Source organism: Bos indicus x Bos taurus, chromosome 1, assembly GCF_003369695.1.
Source record: "Bos indicus x Bos taurus breed Angus x Brahman F1 hybrid chromosome 1, Bos_hybrid_MaternalHap_v2.0, whole genome shotgun sequence".
Classification (NCBI taxonomy): domain Eukaryota; kingdom Metazoa; phylum Chordata; class Mammalia; order Artiodactyla; family Bovidae; genus Bos; species Bos indicus x Bos taurus.
The window spans coordinates 21,001,714-21,022,510 of NC_040076.1; the positions used below are offsets into that span (position 1 = coordinate 21,001,714).

General features: G+C 34.0%; 1 protein-coding gene across 7 annotated transcripts in view; it reads right to left on the reverse strand.

The window, feature by feature from the left end:
* USP25 (ubiquitin specific peptidase 25) overlaps positions 1-20,797 on the reverse strand; it is a 166,912-nt gene that overhangs the window by 52,401 nt on the left and 93,714 nt on the right. For all 7 annotated transcript variants that reach the window (XM_027547591.1, XM_027547320.1, XM_027547143.1 and 4 more), the window contains 7 exons: positions 15,205-15,332; positions 14,762-14,857; positions 13,325-13,486; positions 11,504-11,730; positions 8,588-8,658; positions 7,659-7,887; positions 6,049-6,249 (listed from right to left, as the gene is read on the reverse strand). In XM_027547591.1, the coding sequence (XP_027403392.1) occupies positions 6,049-6,249; positions 7,659-7,887; positions 8,588-8,658; positions 11,504-11,730; positions 13,325-13,486; positions 14,762-14,857; positions 15,205-15,332 (1,114 nt within the window). The remainder of the gene's footprint in view (positions 1-6,048; positions 6,250-7,658; positions 7,888-8,587; positions 8,659-11,503; positions 11,731-13,324; positions 13,487-14,761; positions 14,858-15,204; positions 15,333-20,797) is intronic.

Consider the following 20,797-nt stretch of genomic DNA (forward strand, 5'->3'; position numbering starts at 1 on the left):
TAAAAGGAATAAGAATGTACTCTAAAATATTGCACAGTGTTACTGGGATAGCTTGAGTTCCTGCTCAACCAACTGGTGGGAAACAACAGGACTACTGTCATCCTTTCCAATATCTGATTAATTTAAAACCTTTCTCAAAGTGAAATATTATTAAAAAAGAAATACTATAATTAAACATAGATGCATGAGTATTCATTCATCCACTGAATTTTAATTAAGTGTCTATGTACCAGGCACTAGGCTAGGCACTGGGACTCAGTGTTAACAAAGTGGCCAGTCCCTGATCCCATGAAATTTATAGTTAACTATGGAAAAAGTTATTAACCAAAGAATTACATGTATGAATTCTGACATCATCACAATACATTATAGGAATAAAATGGGGCAAGGGTAACTTAAGATTATGGGGTATGAGATAAACTAACGTTTCAGTTGAAACATAATGAATTAGGTGGAAGAACGTATAGCCCATGAAGTGAACATGAATTCAATCTGAAGGGCTTCTAGTGTGGTCGAACTATAGACTATAGTATAAGAGGGGAGAAATAGCAAGAGATGATGCAGACAGCGATAAAACGGGGGTCTTTGAGTCATGAAAGTTTTAACGGCAAAAGGAAGTGGATAAACATTCTAAATACAATGAAAACACGCTGAGTTTAAAGAAAATTATTCTGACTACATTGTAAAGAAAAGATTAGAGAATAAAGTAAAACCAGAAGTCAGTAAAAGTACTAAAACAGCAACATAAGCTCTTTATCTTGCTTAGAGAGCAATATTAGCAAGAAATGACTGTGCTTTTGGATAACAGAGACAGTGAGAAAGTGAGAATTTGTTAGATTCAAGATACATTTTAGACATAATGGTTTGGAGACTGACGTGCAGATGTCTTATATTTTGGATATGAGTCATTAGGATAATGGAAGTGAAATATACTCTGGCAAGGAAAACTAAAGGAAGAAATGATTACCATGTTTGTGACAGGAAAAGCAGTCCAAAAGAAGTTAAATGTCTCATTTCTAGACTTCCTAAGAACTGCAATGTTCTTTCAGTGTGCCTGTATGATACATAAAGTTAAGAAAATCTCAACCACTACAACTCCAGTTTAGTAGAGCTTCTGCTTCCTGAAGGTTTCATGATTAAGTGGCTTAAGTCAGCTATTTTAGGCCTTAACAGAGACAAACTTCTTGTTGCTAAAGCTTACATTACTTGTGTTTTCCCCCTCTGTCTCTTCTCATTGTAACAGATAAAACATCAATGCTTGACAGTAGGATGTGAGCTTAATGCAATGTGGGTCAAGAAATCCATCTGCTAGGACACTGGGCTAAGCCAGGGAAACCTGGACAATGTAGGTAAATAAAGCTCTTAAGAGCAAAAGTAATTTTATCTGATCAACACAGTCAAATATATGTAGGTCCTAAGGGTTAAGGTTTCCTTCCTTAAAGGGATTTGAGTCCAAAAACCTTATGTGATGCTGAATGATTCTGCCTAAATGTCATACAAAACTATTTCCTCTAGACTTTTCTCTGTGCAAATATCTTCCACGGAACTTGTATGAGTGGTGCTGTAATCACAGTAGGTGAACCTACAAGGATTCAAGTTCTGGGAGTTTGGAAACAAAAATCCAAACTTCATTCCCAACATGTTTGATGAGCATGTGCCATAAAAGTTCTATGTTAGGTATTAATAATGTTAAGAAAAAATGACATAAGATTTACTCACTTTAAGGAACTCTCAACAAAATCAGAGAAATGTATACTGCATTACAATACAAAGTGCTAACTGCTGTAATAGACTTATGCACAAGGTCCTAGAGAAGCACCATGGACCCATACACACACTTGGAAAGATGTTGCATGCTAAGAAAAACTTCCTAGAAGAAATGCCAACTGAGCTAAGTCTTGATGGATTTGTAGAGAAGATTATCTTGGAGATGAGAAAGATGATTCCAGGCAGAAGGAATAGCATAAGCAAAGGCACTCTAAGGACAGATAAAAGATTAATAAATTCCTTGCTCTTAATGAGCCTTTATAATGGTAAGCAAGACAAAATATAACTTTGGTACAGAGAATAGATTAGGACTAGAATAGTGGGAAAAAGACAATAGTTGCTACAGGCGTAATTAGGAACATTCATAAAGATCTGGGGCTATTAGAGAAGTCTTAAAAGTGGACAAAGTTTCAAGAATAGTGAGGACAAGAGGACATTTTTCAAATGAGGGATACTTCATGAGCAAAACCCTAATGACAGGAAAAGACCCTACAAGCCAGAGTGATAGGGAACAACCTGGTTTAGATGAAATGTGCTTATAGTGGCCTTGGAAGAATTACAAGGGATTCAGATTTAATAGAGGGAAAATAAAAAAGAAAAGAGGTTTTAACTTTATTTTGTCAAACCAGAAGAGTAAAAGATATGTTCACTAGAACAAACAAAATAACCAGAGGAGGAAAATAAAAAGCTCATTCCACTACCCAGAGAAAAATACTTAAAGAGCACTGCTTCAAAGAACAGCAGTCCATTTTCCTTATAGAAATGCATTTAAACTCAGTAATTCCCCCAAAGCAGTCTATAAAAAGCCATGCTAGGCTGGCTGGCTAGAATATCAGAGAAACTTTTAAAGGCTTCAGATTCCTAGGTAGCACCACAAACAGAATTCTCAGGAATGTGGGAGGTAGAGGCTTAGGAACCAAGTTAAACCTACAATTTATCTAAGAAAAAGTTATAACAGCACCACATATTTTTGACTTTCTTTACTAAGGTAGAGTTATTTGGGCTAACCTTTTAAAATGGCTGCACTCCCATACACTGAAGATCACCTCTGCTGCTCCTGCTGCTGCTAAGTCACGTCAGTCTTGTCCGACTCTGTGTGACCCCACAGACAGTACCCAACAGGCTCCTCTGTCCCTGGGATTCTCCAGACAAGAATACTACAGAGTTGCCGTTTCCTTCTCCAATGCATGAAAGTGAAAAGTGAAAGTGAAGTCGCTCAGTCATGTCCGACTCTTAGCGACCTCATGGACTGCAGCCTACCATGCTCCTCCATCCATGGGATTCTCCAGGCAAGAGTACTGGAGTGGGTTGCCACTGCGTTCTCTGGAAGATCACCTCTAGGAAACTTATTATTGTGATTTCAAAAGGGAATGAAATCAAATCAGAAAACATTTAAGGGGCATCTATCATGTGTCATGTATTATACTACATTCTGGAGATTTAAATAAAAACATGACTTGGTCCCTGCTTTAAAGGGACTTAAAATACTGAGGCTACTGAAAATACCCTGAAAATACTGAGAATATTGTCCACTCTACCAGATCATATCAACTTATTTTTGACTTGTAGACCATTTTTACTTCATTTTTCTACCCTTATTTTTTGGTTTCAGTTTCTTTTTTGCTTTTAAAATCTGAGTATACTATATAGATATATTGTAAGGACTTCAAATAGTTTCTGAGTAAGATATGAGTAACACAAGCAAAATAATAATTCAAGCAAAGTTCTCTCTTCCTCAGAATACAGTTTTATTCATATAGTCTACAGCCATGATGCTTAATCAGAGGTACACTCAGAATTATCTGAACATCTTTTAAAAAATATATACTCTGGACCCTTCCTCCATAGATTCTGACCCCAATAAGTCTCAGATGGTATGTCCTCAGAAACAGTCTCCCAGGTAATCCTGATGTATATACCAGTAGTAAACAACTGCTGGCTAAATCTCTAAACATAAGTGTTAAAGTAAATATTCTTTTGCAGATTAGAGAGGTAGTGTGATATGGACTGAAGAATACTTTCCTATCACTTATTTCTTAGTTTCAATAAGACAATGAATCATGCTGAACAAGTGATGCCTATGGATTTTTTTTGGTTATCTATTAGCAAAAGAGGAACAAATACTCATTTAATTAATGCTATATAAATTAATATTCTTATTTGGAATATCATTCTGAAGAAACTGGATTTTAATGGTTCTTAGGTTATAGCTTAATTGAAAAGGTTTTCAGGGAGAGAAGAAAAATCACTCTGATGGATTTTATAAAGAAGATCTCCTTTTATTACTTCCACTAGTCACTCATAATCCTAATGTACACCTGAGAGATAAATACAGGTTCTCTATGATATTGTGAAAGTATTATATCAAATTAAATTATGTGAAAACTGTAGGGAGAAATAGGAAAAAAAAAAAAAAACGGCATGGGCATTAAAGTAAAATTTCTATACTAATAAAAGGAGATAAGTAATTCCAATGAACAATATAACAGATTCTCTTATTCAACTGTGTATGTTAAATTGCCCTGCAGTGGAAGATAGATTTCTTAATGTGATATGTAAGATAAGATAGTGGTAGAAATCAATTTTTAATCAATAATCTCACACACATCCCAAATTTGTAGATTTACAATATTCTATTTCTATTAACTCAAAGTGCCTATTTCTAGCAATTCTATAGAGGACATACAGTTTTCTACTGAGGCAGTACTGTTATTGCCTTCTAACAACTCAGTCCTGAAGATAACTATCGTAACAGTTACATGTGGATTGACCTTTACCATCTCTTTATTTTTGTTATTCTGGCTCCTCTCAGCTGCATTTCTCATCGTTTTTTTTTTTTTTTTTTTAATACTAAAAACTTACAAAACAGGATATAAAGTGTGTAATAGGAAGTACTCATCAGAATAAAAAGGATATGGAGCATATAGATGTGGCCTTTTCATAGAGAGGGAATATAACAAATGTAAATGATGGGGAAAAGCTGGCAAGTCCTGTCAGATAGGAATATTAGTGGGGAATATGTCTTAGTTTGACTTAGTAAAAATAAAATGTATTAAGTCTGTAAATTTAGATACTCTTGTGAGAAACAGAAAAGATGAAAAGCAGACTGTATAGAATTTAATATTGTGATGCTACAAAATATAAGTGAACCAAGAATAACCGGGTTGGAGCCTGGCCAATGAATGTTGCTAGGACTCAACTATTCAATTTGCATGAAAACAAGTTACAAGTCTGGAAAGATTTGTGCATGCCTATACATCAGTCACCACAACATACTGTAGTCTTACAGATCTCTCATTCAAAGAATAAATCCATCTAAAGTTCAAAGGAGAATGCTAAAATTTATCTAGGTAAAGGTGCCTAGGAATCTGTCTGTAAAGACAAAATTAAACAAACACCGAGAACACTTTCTTAATAAAAACAAAACACACAAACCTTACAAAAAAGGGTGATTCAAAATGATCCACTAAGAGTAAATTAAAAAAAAAAAAAAAGGGAGAGACAAATAAGTTTAAGGAAAAGATCTAATTTATCTCTTCTCATTTCCCTAACCACTAAACAGAAATAGTACCTTCCTACAAAATGTCATCTTAAATTATATTCACAACTTAATCATATGATGAATCTTAAAAAAACCATTGGACATTGTATTTTCAAATGTGTAAGAATGTATTTTATTTTTGCAATCCTTAATATTTTATTGATTTCACCAGCTAATAATTATAGAATTGTTAAAATATTTATATTTTTATATACGTCTCATTTGTTTTATAGATTGCATAGATTTTCTTCACTTGGAATATATTAAAAATTTAGTTGCTGCTAATTTGTCTTTTACGAATCTGAAAAGAATCAAATAAATACTCTACATTAACTAATACTATTTACCAGTAGTGTTATTTTGCTTAAATATGAAATTATTAGAGTGCATTCCCTTGAAAGCTTTAGTGAATTGGCGGTTTCACAGTTTTTCTAGGTATCTTGCCAGGAAAAGTCAATCAAAGTAGGCAACATGCATAGATGGAGAGTTAGCAGAATCATCTCATTCAGCTTAAAAATGGTATATACGTATATATAGTGTTCTCTAGCACTATCTAGTAAAGGGGTAAACTAAATTGTTGCCTTTTGTCTCTGAGTGATGGAATTTCAGATTTTTTAAACTGGAATCTTCCTACTCTAGGATAAAGTTTTTTGCTCTTGCTTTTACAATAGCCGTATTTTATTTTTACAATAATTATCCATAAATATGAAATTGATAAAATGCAATAAAAATGGACTAACCTGTTGTCACAGAAGACTCGGACTCTCTCAATTTCTGAGATGCTAGAAGTTTTTCCTGCAAGGCTTTCTGAGCAAGTTGTGCATCCCATTCTTCTAGTTCTTTCTCAAATCGCTGGTTGTCTTCCTCAACAAAATCTCTTAAGTCAGGGGGTAGTGTTTCTATTCCAACAAGGGCCTGCCCAGTTTCTTTATTAAACTCCTCTGCAAATCATATTTCAAAAACTATTATAAAATTAAGGATTAAAAGAAAAATGCAAAGTTCAAAACAGAAGGTATTTCAAGTGTTAAGGTCCAAATTATTACCATCTAGCAAATCAAGATTACTATATATTAAAAGAAAACTCAAACAAATGCTCAGAAAAGCAAGATGCAAATATGTGATCACCCATTACAGGTAATGTTCTCAGCTTTTATTTTTATTCTGAAGAGTAAAAAAAATAAAACAAGACATAAAGCCAAAATTGTTGCTACTGAAACACTGACATAGTACTACTTTTTCTACTATAAAATACCAGATACTTGATTATTCATGAAGTAAAACTTACCACAAAATGAGAAGTAACACAAAACCTCAAAGCTCAAAACAGAACTAAAATTCTTTTCCATCTGAAGCAATTATTTCAATATATTTATATACAATTTGAAATCTAATCAATATAGCAAAGTTTTTTTAAAAAATCACATATATAGAATCTAAAAAGGTTACTCAACCTCTACCACACACACATAAATTAAATTTTAGGTTTTCAGTCATAAATCCAGCAAGTTTTGCTGAATGGTTAAATACAAAAGGAAAGTTGACTTCTATCAGTCTCAACAAACCTTTATTACGTGCTTTCTTTTTTATATGCAAAGTCTATATTAGAATATGAGAAATAAAAAGATTAACACCATGTCACAGTATGACATGGTCCCTGTCTGTGAGCAGATCAGAGTGAAGTGGGAAAGGCAAGCCAGCATATAATTCCAGCACAATAAGTGCCCAGTACAGGTATGCTATGAGAAGGTAAGAACAGATACTTTCTGGCAAGTTCAAGAAAAACTTGGCAAAGCAGATGACACCTGAATTGAATCTTGAGAGATGAGCAGGAATTAGGCAAAAGAAGAAATAAGATCATCATTGGCAAAAATAAAAAACATTAGAACATATTGATACAAATATGTGAAATGATTTGGTGTGACCCAAAGAAGTTTAAATATCACTCAAGTATATAAAGTTTGAAATGGAGAGTGGTTATAAATGAATCTGGAGAGACAACTAGAAGCCATATAATGGAGGCGTTACAAGTTAGGCGAAGAAGTTTGAATATGAGTCAACGTGTGATACAGTCATGAAAGGGATTTTAGCAAGGAGAAAAAGTTCAATTTATATTTTATAATAGTTACTATATAGTTAACTTTGAATAGAAAATATATCCCAATTCTCAGCCCTGGTCACATTAATTTTCAATTCCAGTTTTCTCACTTATAATAACCCCAAAGCATTTTCCAAATACATCCATCACCTTCTTGAATAAACTACACTTAACTAATTACACTGGAGACAAGAATCAAATTAAAGAGCTACTTATTTTGAAATACATATTGCCCTATATATTTCATATTCTTACCTTGTATTAAGAATTGTGGTTTGTCATTTATGTACATTAAACAGTATGCACTGGCATTTCTGTAACCACCAAAAGAATCCCTCACTAGCTCTTCCCATGATGATTTTGTTACAGCAATATCATTGTACTTCATCCACCTGTTTTCACGATGATCAAAAATGTATGCCCAGTAGTGCCCGGCATTAGCTTGACCTTCATGAACTAAAACAGCATGTAAACGATAAGGAACCTAAACATGAAAACAGAGTTAAACTGCAGTTAAGTACTCTATTATAATCACATCTCATGAAAATCACAAATCATCTGATTCGAGGGTTCCCTCGAAGCATATGTTTTTTAACAAGAGTAAATTGGCCGGGATTAGAGTTTTGAAAAAATTAAACTATGAAATAAAAATAGGCAGGGAAGAGGGAGGATAAGTAAACTAAAGACATGTAAAGCAGACAGGTGTGTAAATAGGGTGATTTTCAGAACTCTGGAAATATATTTGATTTATTTAAGCTATCTTTATAATAAAGAATTTATATAATGAATATGTATACATTTAGCACATGATTTGTTTAAATTTTCATAATTATAAATTGGTGGGTAAGTTCAGCAAAATGGCATATATAAAGAGCCATTATATAAATCTCAGAAGTTCAAATGTTACTGACCCCTTTACTTCCTCACATAATCTTAGTATCCTTAAACAACCATATAATTTCTCCCATATAATTTCTTAAAAATACTGAAGCACTTTGAAAAATTTTAATAAATTTTATTACAAAATAATAAAATAGTAGGTAATACAGAAAATACAGAGAAAAGTAATATAAAAACCTTAAAGTTCAGCAATTTTATAACACAAAGTATGAGAATTAAGCTAACATAAAGATAAAATTTGTAAATAATTTAGATAATGCTTACTAGCTCAAAATTCAACTTACTTGGATCATAGATTTGTCAGAGTACATTAGCTCAATTGTGCGATGGATTCTAGATATGCTTTCCTGTAAATCTAAGGACAGAAGATGCCATTTAATGATCAAAATCAAGTATGTTTCTACTGAGACTTGTAAGGTAGGGAATGAAGGTTTTCCTACAAATATGCTAGAGGAGTAAGAAAAAGTTTCTAAAACCCTTCTTAAAAACATTACTATTCAGAATACGTATAAAATGAATTCAGTTCTCCTTAATAAAACATGCAGCACAAATGAGAAATTAAAAAGCAAACAAATATGGTTTATTTCGAAAACAAAGAGCAAAAAAACCTGAATTTTGTTTAAATTTATAAAAGAAGGTTCCAATGAAAATTAAAGTTAACCCCCCACACCCATATTTGTATAAAACAGGAAAACTTTACAATGAAATAAAGTAACTTCATCACATATCACACACACATATACATACATATGTAATTGAATAAAAATCCACTATAATCACCAATGGAAATAGAGTTGTGAGACTCCCATTACCCACTATTTCTACTTCAAGTAGAAATCTATCCTACATAATTACTTAGAGGCAGGGATGTACACAGCTATATTACCCATAATAATTTTTAAAACTCAGAGACAACCTAAATATCTGTCATACAGTATAACCACATTATTCTATGAAGCTATTAAAAAGAATCAAGCAGACAACATCAAAGCCTACCAAAAAAATAAGTAACTTTACAATAGGAAAGGCCTTTTTTTTTTTTTAAAGCTTGATAGAAAATCCAATAACCATAAATGCAAAGACTCCTCCCCAACTTAAAAAAAAAAATCTATAGTATAGAAACAAAACCAAAAACCAACATAAAGAAAATCAAATGACAAACTGGAAAAATAGTATCTGCCACATACACTACAGGTAACAGGTTAATAGGGCTTCCCTGGTAGCTCAGCTGGTAAAGAATCTGCCTGCAATGAAAGGAGACCCCAGTTCGATTCCTGGGTCGTCAGGAAGATCTCCTGGAGAAGGGACATGCTACCCACTCCAGTATTCTTGGGCTTCCCTGGTGCCTCACACAGAAAAGAATCCACCTGCAATGCAGGAGACCTGGGTTTGATCCCTGGGTTAGGAAGATCCCCTGGAAGAGGGCATGGTAACCCACTCCAGTATTCTTGCCTGTAGAATCCCCATGGACAGAGGAGCCTGGCAGGCTATAGTCCATAGGGCTGCAAAGAGTTGGACACAACTGAGCAACTAAGCACAGCACAACAGGCTAATATTCACAGCATTTAAGTTTCTATTAGGCAATAAGACAAACCATTCAATCTAAAAATTGGGTAAATATCACAAGTTCATTAAAAAACAGAATTTCACTCATGATTAATGAAATTGAAATCAAGACACTGTAATAGCATTTTCATTTCAATTATCAGACTACCACAAATTAAAAGGTGCCCAGGGCTAGGGAGAATACTGGGAAACAGGGTGTCTCACACAAAATTAGTGAGACTCTAAACTGGTTCATTGCTTGGAGGGGGGTGGGAATCTTTAATACCTGATCCATAGGTCCAAAATATGGACATGTCTCTCAAGTTCCTCAATTTAAAATGACCAAAAGTGGACTCATCATATTCCTACTTCCTTCCCCAAGGTGGAGGCGACCCACTATTCTGCCCTTTTACACAGTACATTCTATCTATTTAGTTATCGATATCACCATGAGTAACTGAGGGAATCAACCCTAATACCCCTTTGTCTCTCACCTCTAGTCAAGGACCCACATCTGTCAGCTGTCTCCAAAGAATAAACCAAATTCATTTCTTTCTTCCCTACATGCTACTTCCCTGGTGTCAAAAGCGTCGTAGTTTTCAGCTTTCTGACTGGAATCTTACAGAAACAAACACAACATGCCTAGTTCAATAGCAAATTATCCAACAACCTAACACAGTATTCAGGAAAAACTATGTGCTTAAGTAATTTTCACTAATGATTTCAAATATAAAAAATTCCCTTATAAATGAAAATACTAAGGAAAATCTTCACAGTAACTAATGCTGTTAGTTGCTCTCCCACCTTATTGACTATTAAATTAGGACTGCTCTTTACTTCCATATTGTCTATAAAGCATCTAGTTGGGCTTTAAAACTAGATTTAAAACCTAACAAGTGATGTTGTTTAGTGAAAGTCCAACCTTTTGAAATAAAAGAGGAACTCCTAGATTTTTTCCACAGATTAAGAAAAATGATGATTAAGTCTACCATAAAACATACACATCACTTCATTTTAGCAACACTGAAGTAGGAAGGAGTTAATTTCAGAATAAAGGAGCATTCCTTCCAAGACTGGAAGACTGGCAACTTAACACCAACATGCTCACTGCTTCTCCCCTCCCAGAGCATTGTCCTTATTTTTCTTATGCCAGTTACAACTAGTTACAGACTGGCACTGAGTTAATAGATCATATTTGGAAATCTGCTAGAGCAGATAGAAAATTAAAATTCACATTTCTAATTCTTCAACCTAGAGAAAATGTTTTTTCACTTGAACTCAGCACAGGCATCAAGGGAGGTACATAGTTGGTTATGCACAAAATCTGATGCTGGATGATGTTTCACCAGTAGAGTACCTGTGAATACCAACTTGATATAAATTTAGAGCACTAAACCAGAAAATCAGACCATCTGCTAGGTCATTAATCAGCTAAGTAATCCAAGGAAAATCTTTTGGTCTCTCTAAAACTGATATTAAGATCATAAAAAAGGAAGCCAAACAAGCTCATCTTACGGAAAACACTTTGTAAGGGGGGAAAAAAGTCCCATTTTTAATATTTACATATGAAACCCATAGATGACCTCCCTTCTCAATTTTAACATTAACCATGTCCATCTGAGGTGAGAGTAGTTCTGCTATGAGAAGCTTCTTACCTCTGGTGTCATTTTCTATTTCTGTCCTCCAGCGATGTAAACAGCTTTCTAGCACAGAGAGTTCTTCTTCTGTTATGTGCCTTGGTGCCGGATGCATGGGCAAGTCTGGAGGTATCCGAGACTGAGTGAATGGTTTGTGTATTACTGATCTTGATGAAATGGCAGCTATTGACGCGGGTGACGTGCTTGGCAGTTCTGAAGAAGGAGCTCCCTGTTGGTCTGTTGTGCTGTATTTTTAAAGCATAGAATATTCATTATTAAACTTTCCAAACCGAAGCTCTGGACAAAGATTATGTGGTAAATAAACAATGTTAAGTTGGCCTATAATTAAAAAAGAAAAAAGTTTTGTTTTTTTTTTTAAAAAAAGATGTGGATTAATGTAACATCCAAATGAGATTTCTACTACATAGAACTACATTATTATAAGGATAAAACTGGGGCTTTATATTATAAACGGCTCAATAGTATTTACTTATACAAATCATACATATACCAGATTAATAAAACCTTCCCTTGCTGATCCTTACCAGCTCACACTACAGAAAAAAAATCTCATTTAATAGTAGTATATTCAAAAAATGGGCCAAAGATCTAAATAGACATTTCTCCAAAGACGACATACAGATGGCTAACAAACACATGAAAAGATGCTCAACATCACTCATTATCAGAGAAATGCAAATCAAAACCGCTATGAGGTACCATTTCACACCAGTCAGAATGGCTGCGATCCAAAAGTCTACAAATAATAAATGCTGGAGAGGGTGTGGAGAAAAGGGAACCCTCTTACACTGTTGGTGGGAATGCAAACTAGTACAGCCACTATGGAGAACAGTGTGGAGATTCCTGAAAAAACTGGAAATAGAACTGCCTTATGATCCAGCAATCCCACTGCTGGGCATACACACTGAGGAAACCAGAAGGGAAAGAGACACGTGTACCCCAATGTTCATCACAGCACTGTTTATAATAGCCAGGACATGGAAGCAACCTAGATGTCCATCAGCAGATGAATGGATAAGAAAGCAGTGGTACATATACACAATGGAGTATTACTCAGCCATTAAAAAGAATACATTTGAATCAGTTCTAATGAGGTGGATGAAACTGGAGCCTATTATACAGAGTGAAGTAAGCCAGAAGGAAAAACATAAATACAGTATACTAACGCATATATATGGAATTTAGAAAGATGGTAACGATAACCCTGTATACGAGACAGCAAAAGAGACACTGATGTACAGAACAGTCTTATGGACTCTATGGGAGAGGGAGAGGGTGGGAAGATTTGGGAGAATGGCATTGAAACATGTGAAATGTCATGTATGAAACGAGATGCCAGTCCAGGTTCAGTGCACGATGCTGGATGCTTGGGGCTGGTGCGCTGGGACGACCCAGGGGGATGGTATGGGGAGGGGGGAGGGAGGAGGGTTCAGGATGGGGAGCACGTGTATACCTGTTTTAAAAAAAAAAAAGAAAAAAAAAAAAAAAAGAAAATGGCTACAGTAAAATCTACTCTAAAAAAAAAAAAATAATAATAATAGTAGTATATTCATGGATGAAAGAAAGGCTGATATATATATACCAAAACAGCCTAAAGTATATTTCTGAATGGAAAAAATACAAAAATTTTAATCCACAGCCATAAAAAATCCATTGAAACAATGAAATAAGAAAGCCCCTAGAAGACCTACACAATCTTTTAAGTTCACTAAAATAAATCACCACGTGCATTTTATAAAAACCTTCTTTAAAGGTATCAATTACAATATTACATAATACAGGAACACAGCTATCTCTTCTATCAACAAAACTTTTTACCTTGGTAATGTCTGTGATGGTACGGAACCACTAGATGGGGAACTAGCATCAATATCATCAACAGGAGAAGTGCAAACAGGTTTACTTGAGGCAAATTCTAAGGCGTACTGCAGAACATCCACCAAGGGAAACCGTTTGGGACCCGAACCATAGCTTAAATACCTGTTAACCATAAATGCATGAATGCTTAAATCTGTGTAAAAGGCACACTTATTTCAATAACTGTTCTAAAACATTACAAAAAACACTTTAATATTCCTCAACAGTGAAATTAATTTTGCTTTCAAATGATGGTAAAACTACATATACATTCAAGAAATAAGTTAAATGTTCTCTAGAGGAACAAAACCAAAGCTGAGAAGACTGAACGTATATATACACTGTTAATGAATTTCAAATGCTGCTGTAAGTTATAATCCAACAGTAAAATGAAAACTGACATTTTCATCTCCTCAGGCTTTTTATTTTTAGATCTGTCATCTGGTCTTAATATGATGGCTAATATTATCCCCCTCCTTTTACCTCTGATTATATTTCAATATGATTATTGATACCTTTTAAGAATTAAAACTACTGAAAAATAACATATTTTATATTAAAAGCTTTAGATTACTCATTTCCAAGTGAATAGTAAAACAAGGGGATACAGATTAGATCAGAGGTTGCAGACTGGGATCTTTCAGACCACATTTTAGCCTGTAGACTTCTGTTTGAACTACAGACTATTTGATAGACTAGATTCTGGCTTCTTTTGGAAACAATCTAAAGCTCTAGACAACAGGGAGCTGATATTCACGCATGGCACTGCCTAGTATAGATGGCAGGCACCATCTCTCCACAGGGATATGCTCTCTAACTCCCTCTGCTCACTTGACTTGCTTCCCTTTTTTATAAAGATTCCATTCTTCTTTATAAAGCTCATAGGCATCTGTGCTTGTATCTTCAGTGTTAAGGAAAAAAACTCAGTTACCATTTATTAATGGAAATCTCAAGAGTAGTATTAACCTCACATAAGAAGAAACCTCAATCATAAGTTAGTTTAACTTTGTACTTTCAGTACCATGAGTATTACCTCTTGACAGTAGGAATATTTCATTTTAAATAATAATTTTCTAATGCCAACTATGAATTATTTTAGTCTCTAACAAAACTCAAGCCTAAACTGCGGCTGCTGCTAAGTTACTTCAGTCGTGTCTGACTCTGTGTGACCCCGTAGATGGCAACCCACCAGGCTCCCCCGTCCCTGGGATTCTCTAGGCAAGAACACTGGAGTGGGTTGCCATTTCCTTCTCCAATTCAAGCAAAATATCCATCCAGAATGATTATCTATATGTAGGATCACAATCATTCAAAGTGAATTTTAAATTAAAACTCTAAGCAGACATTAAGAATATGAGTTCCTATAGTTAGTTCATAATTTCGTAAAAGTTTCAATACCTTTCAAGTCTTTGTTGTAATACTGTGAGGTAATCTTTTAGTCTCTTGATCTCTTCCCTCTTAATTCTTGTTATTTCTCTGTTTCTATGCATGTATCTATCAGGAAAAAGAAATACAGGAATTATCAGTATTTCCAAACAAGAAACAGATACAATATTAAATCTAGCCACCACCACAGAAGATTAACTCATCTAAAATTTTGTAATAAAACATTAGAGAATACAAATTAATATTTTTCCTTATAACATTATTCCCAGTAACTACACTTTTCTAAATAAAAACAGAACTCCATTTTCCTTGACAAATGGTACTAGCAACATTATGCAAAAAGTAAAACTTTAAAATTTAAAGAAATTAAGCAAAAATTTTCTCTAAGAACAATAACTCTTTACTTGGATACTACATTGTTTCAAAACTAAATCGTGCTGTATACCAAGCCATACCTGTCCAGATATAAAACTTGAGGAAATTCTAATTTATTGTGAATTTTTTCTGGTCTTCCCAGTGCCTGATTAAATTCAAATCTTGACAATTCAAATGTTAACACAGGTGGGAGTTCAGTAAACCAATGCTGAAAGAAAACAAGAAAAAATCTTAACACGACCCTTTTATTTCCTCCACTACAATTTCAGGCACAGAATGTTCGTTAGCAGTGGCATTTTTACATGCATCATCATAACGCTAACATCACAAATAACTGGGTATGCAATTTAGTTAAAACTCAACTTCTTCCTAAAAGTTTTTCACACCTTTTGAAAATTCCAATAGGATAACACACAGGAAAGAGAAAAATCTTCTGATGATTCTTCTTCATTGGTAATTCTTTACATTAGAATTTTGAACCCAAAGTGAAAAATACTCAATGAAAGTATGGCTTCGTATCTCAATTTTTCTGGCTTCTTCAATCTTATGTCACAGTTATTACCAGGAATGACACATATACTTAATATAATCAACCACATTGTCAAAAACCTGTGAGGAAGCTACTTGTAAGATGTAATATACAAAAGAAAAAAAAAATTTTATAGCATAAAAGATCACAATTCTCATGATAAAGCTAGAAACTGATACTTCCTTGTTTTAAATTTAATGTTCCGACTAGAATTTTGGCACATTTAAGAAAGAGATCAATTACTATCAAATACAGCATTTACTTTAAAAATTACTAGTGCTTAAAGATTTGAATGCCTGCTTGCTATGAGGCAACTCCTCCACACTTTGGCAACTGTTCAATTAAGCCAAAAATGCAACAGAACTTCAGAATTATTTTAACAAACAGATTCAAGCTTTACATAAACCATATTTATTTAAAGAGAAAGAAAAATGAAAAAACTTGTGAATCAACAAATAAAGAAGTATAAAATAATGTAACAAGTATTTTTTAAATGTTTATTTTAAGCTGTGCAGTGTCTTTCTGTAAAAAGAAGGCATACTATATTGCAGCATACTATATTATTTATGGTATTTTCAAGGGCCACAAAATGTCACCACATAAATGTCAATAAGCCCAGTATGCTAATTTAAACATCCAAGAGAGGAAAAAAAAGCAGGAAAATGCACATTTGGCAAATTGAATATGATTTTGTAAGTTGCTACTTTTCACTAAACAAAATCAGTTAAAGTAAATGGTTATTCAAAACTATTTCATACTTCCCTGGCAGCCCAGTGGTTAAGACTCACGGGTCTAGGGTTTAATCCCTAGTCAGAGAACTAAGATTCCACATGCCACACAGCTTAGCTACAAAAAAAAAAAAAAAAAAATGCTAATGATTACTTGAATTGAGATTTCCTGAGTTGGAGTTGGTTGATCTACTGATAGCTGAAGTTGAAGTAATTTGTTTTATATGGATATTATCTGAAACTGACATGAGAAAGTTATTAAAGATCTAATATTAGACATATCCCTTAAGTTTTAAAATTTCTTGAGCAAAGTTTGCCTATTTGCTTTGGCGAGGTGTTTTTTTGTTTGTTTGTTTTTATCAGTTGGTTTTAATCAACACCTAAAGTTACTATTAAGAATTAAAATATACTCCACACATATCACAAGGGAAAGTTTTGATGTCTTAGGATGATACTCTCTATTCAACTTCATAATACTCGAAAAGTAGATTTCAAACACTATTACCTTCATTTTTCCTTGCAATGGTTTAAATGTTACTATTTAAAATTAAAGACAACTATTAAGGTATGCTTACTGTTTAGCTTTAAATAATGAACATACTTAATTCATGGAAATCTACAATGGCCAACAGAAATGAAATGACCCAATCTGGTCATATGCTTTTCTGTAAACCATAAACAGTCCAGGAAGTAGGTTCCATATCTTATGAAAGAATGTTCATAATATGTTATGTCTCTGTGTCGATTTGTTTAATCTAACAGCAATGACAGTTTTTTTCTACTACAGGATTTTCCTACTACATGGTTTTACTTTTTCATTTTAATGCTGCTCAGGACAAGAAGAGATAGCCAGATATTCCCTAAATTCATTAAAAAAAAATATTACAGGTGTGTTGAGCTCTGTGACTTTAGATTATAAGTACAGCAGTATATAAAAGAGAATTTTAAATAATATAAAACAAGACATTTTTTTCCTTTCAAAATATTTTTCCATTTAGTAAAACCTATACTTAATTCTCTGATAAGCCATGAGTCTTGTGAAACACAGGTCACTAAAGGTAAAAATGATGCTTATATTCTCTATATCTCAAAACACGTATCATCATTATTACTAGTATTATTACTACATTATAAAATTAACGGACAGGGGTAATAGATTTTTGCAGTTAGTAAAAAAGAACTTAGATTATCAGTACTGGCAACAAAAGTACTCCTGAATTTACTCTAAATATAAATCTGACCTGTTAAAATATTTTCCAGAGAGAATGTAGTCATTTTTATAAGTTAATAGCATATTCTTCTATTAATATGATTTAACTATCTTGCTTTTGTGAGATTACATTTATATTGGGGGGGGGGAGAATAAGAAAAAACAGACCTATTACTGCAAATTCCCTATAGAACATCAAACAAAGCTAGGATGTAACTAAGCCTTAGAGGAGAAAACTTCCAATTCGAATTCAAAACTCAATTTCAGTCATTTGACTGTCTTCACTCCTTTGCCCTATTTATTTCCTATATAATATCTACATATATCTAATACAACACATGTAGGTATTATTTCTGCAATGTAGTTTTTAGCTAAAGCTCTATAAAATTTCTCTCAGCATTTTGATTATAACTTGTACAACCTTGAAGGGAAATTTGGCAGTACTTACACTTCTAAACGGGAGAAGGTAATGGCAACCCACTCCAGTACTCTTGCCTGGAAAATCCCACGGACAGAGAAGCCTGGTAGGCTGCAGTCCACGGGGTCGCTAGGAGTTGTACACAACTGAGCGACTTCACTTTCAATTTTCACTTTCATGCACTGGAGAAGGAAATGGCAACCCACTCCAGTATTCTTGCCTGGAGAATCCCAGGGATGGGGGAGCCTGGTAGGCTGCCATCTATGGGGTCGCACAGAGTCGGACACGACTGAAGCGACTTAGCAGCAGCAGCAGCAGCAGCACACTTCTAAATGAGTATGCCCTGTGACCTAAAGATTCCCTTCCTAACTATCCTTCATTCCAAAGTGCACAAGGTTATTTATAGAAAGACATTCTTTGAAATAATTCTTTATCCAATAGTTTCACAGAAGAATTAAATCAATTTAATTTTATAAATACTAGCTATGGTGATACTATGCAGGTTCTAAAAAGAATGATGTAAAGCTATATATTGACATGGAAGGATGTTCACAATATACTGGTAAGTAAAAAACAATGCAAGTCTCAAAACAGTATGAACAAATACAAACATCTATATGTATACATCCAAAAGGATGTATATCATAGAACTAGTAGTGAATACCTACACCAGAAGTGAGATATTTACTCCTTGAAATTCTTTCTCACCAACAGGCAACCAAAAAATAGTTCCAGGTTTCTTGGAGAGATTAACTCATCTATAAATGGCATACCATTTAATTAAAAGTTATGATTTAGAAAAAAATTTGGAAGTAATTATTTTACATATAGTCATTTTTAATTTATTCAGTTGATTCTTGGTATGTCATTAAAGAAATGTAAATTCTTATAGCCCACTGAATGTTTTACCATAGCAATTCTGGAGACTAGAGGTCTTCCTATATTAGTTGGCCACAGCTGTTTTGCAAAAAAATATTTTTTAAAAAATATTTGCTGCATCAAAGTAAAATCAATAATTTTTATTAAATAATAGCATAAGAAATAAAAGGTATTAACATCAGGGGTTATGCCAATTTAGAAACAAGCCTAAAATGCTACTCATTGGTGTTCATAGAGAAATAAAATAGGTTTTTCTGAAGGACACAATGGAATGAAACTATTATTTAAGGGCGTTACTAAAAACTTTTAAGATATTCTACTCTGGTCAGTGATAGTCACTTAAACTAGGCTGACTTATTAAAACTACCATGTCCAGTAAATCCAGGCAACTGAACCAGGAATCACAGGTAATCATATTAGCTATTATTGAGGAACTAGCTATTATTCAGTTCCTATTATCTTAGGAACTGAATTTAGAGACTAGAGAAGATGATAAGCCACTGTATACCTTAGGCTAGGTGGGAAAATCTAGGCAGAAAATATATACTGCAGTATAGGGCAGTCAGAGTACGAAGCCAAAGACAGAGAACAAACTAAATCTTCTAAAAAATAAATGATGACATTCAGAATCAATGTAAGAAAAATATTTTCAAAAGCTAGGAATGTGAAATATTATTTACTTTTTATTACATTATTTACCAATAAATCATGTTTCATTTATAAGCTACTGTAACATTTTAAGGAAAAGGCCATTCCTTCTCTCCCTGCACAAATCCACCATTCTTCTATCTAATAGCAAACAGACTGCACTTTACAAAGCTCTGTTTTCCTGTTCTACTTCAGGATCCTTGGAAAGTTCTCAAGTTTAAGGATCTGTTTCCCAATCAGTAAGATAAATAAGCTTAATTTAAGTAGTCTTAATTAAAGGTCTATTATCAGAGTCACCTGTGGAGCTCTGGCGCTCATGTACCATATCCCTTCCCTAGATTCTGATTTGATAGCTTTGAGGTAGAATCTAGGCATCTGCTGAGAATCAGTGAAGTAGACGATCTATGATGTAGACACATGATGTAGGCACACCTACCACTGGCTCGGTTGGTAAAGAACTTGCCTGCAGTGTAGGAGACATGGGTTCGATCCCTGGGTTGGGAAGATCCCCTGCAGGAGGGCATGGCAACCCACTCCAGTATTCTTGCCTGGGAAATCCCATGGACAGAGGAGCCGGCAGGCTACAGTCCATGGGGTCGCAAGAATTGGACATGACTTAGCAACTAAACCGCATATAGACAGAAAAACTATTTCAAATATTTTCTCTCTCAAAAAAAAAGAAAAAGGCAAAAAATAATAAATACTTATTTCCTTTTTGTTTGAATGTGTGAGGGGACACAAGGAGATGAGGATGGCATTAGAAATTACATCTTTTTTAAAAAGCACATAATTCAAATAAAAACAATTGATTCTCAAAGATATAAGAACCTAGTCCCTCTTTAGATAAACAGAGATGCAATCACTTAATAATTATTAAGTGCCTATTCAAAGATAAAAACCTTGGAAACTTTTTTAATATTACTGAGACGTTTCACTCGGTCAACACATATTATGTACTTTTATCTGCTGGTAACAGGGTTATAAGACAGAGACCATACTATTCAGGGGACAGAGTGGTGAATGGCACACACAAAGACCCCTACAGAGCTTACATCTAGACAGCTAGCAGCAACTGCTTAATGATGACTGATTTGGGAGCACATGATCCATCCTTTCATTTCTAATATTCTGGATGAACATATGGATGAAAGGATATACAGACGGAGCTAGAGAGATGAATTGAGAGATGAACATAGATTACAAGACAGAGGCCAGTGGAGACAGATAAATAGGTGTGTAATATCTATTTTAATTCTCTTTC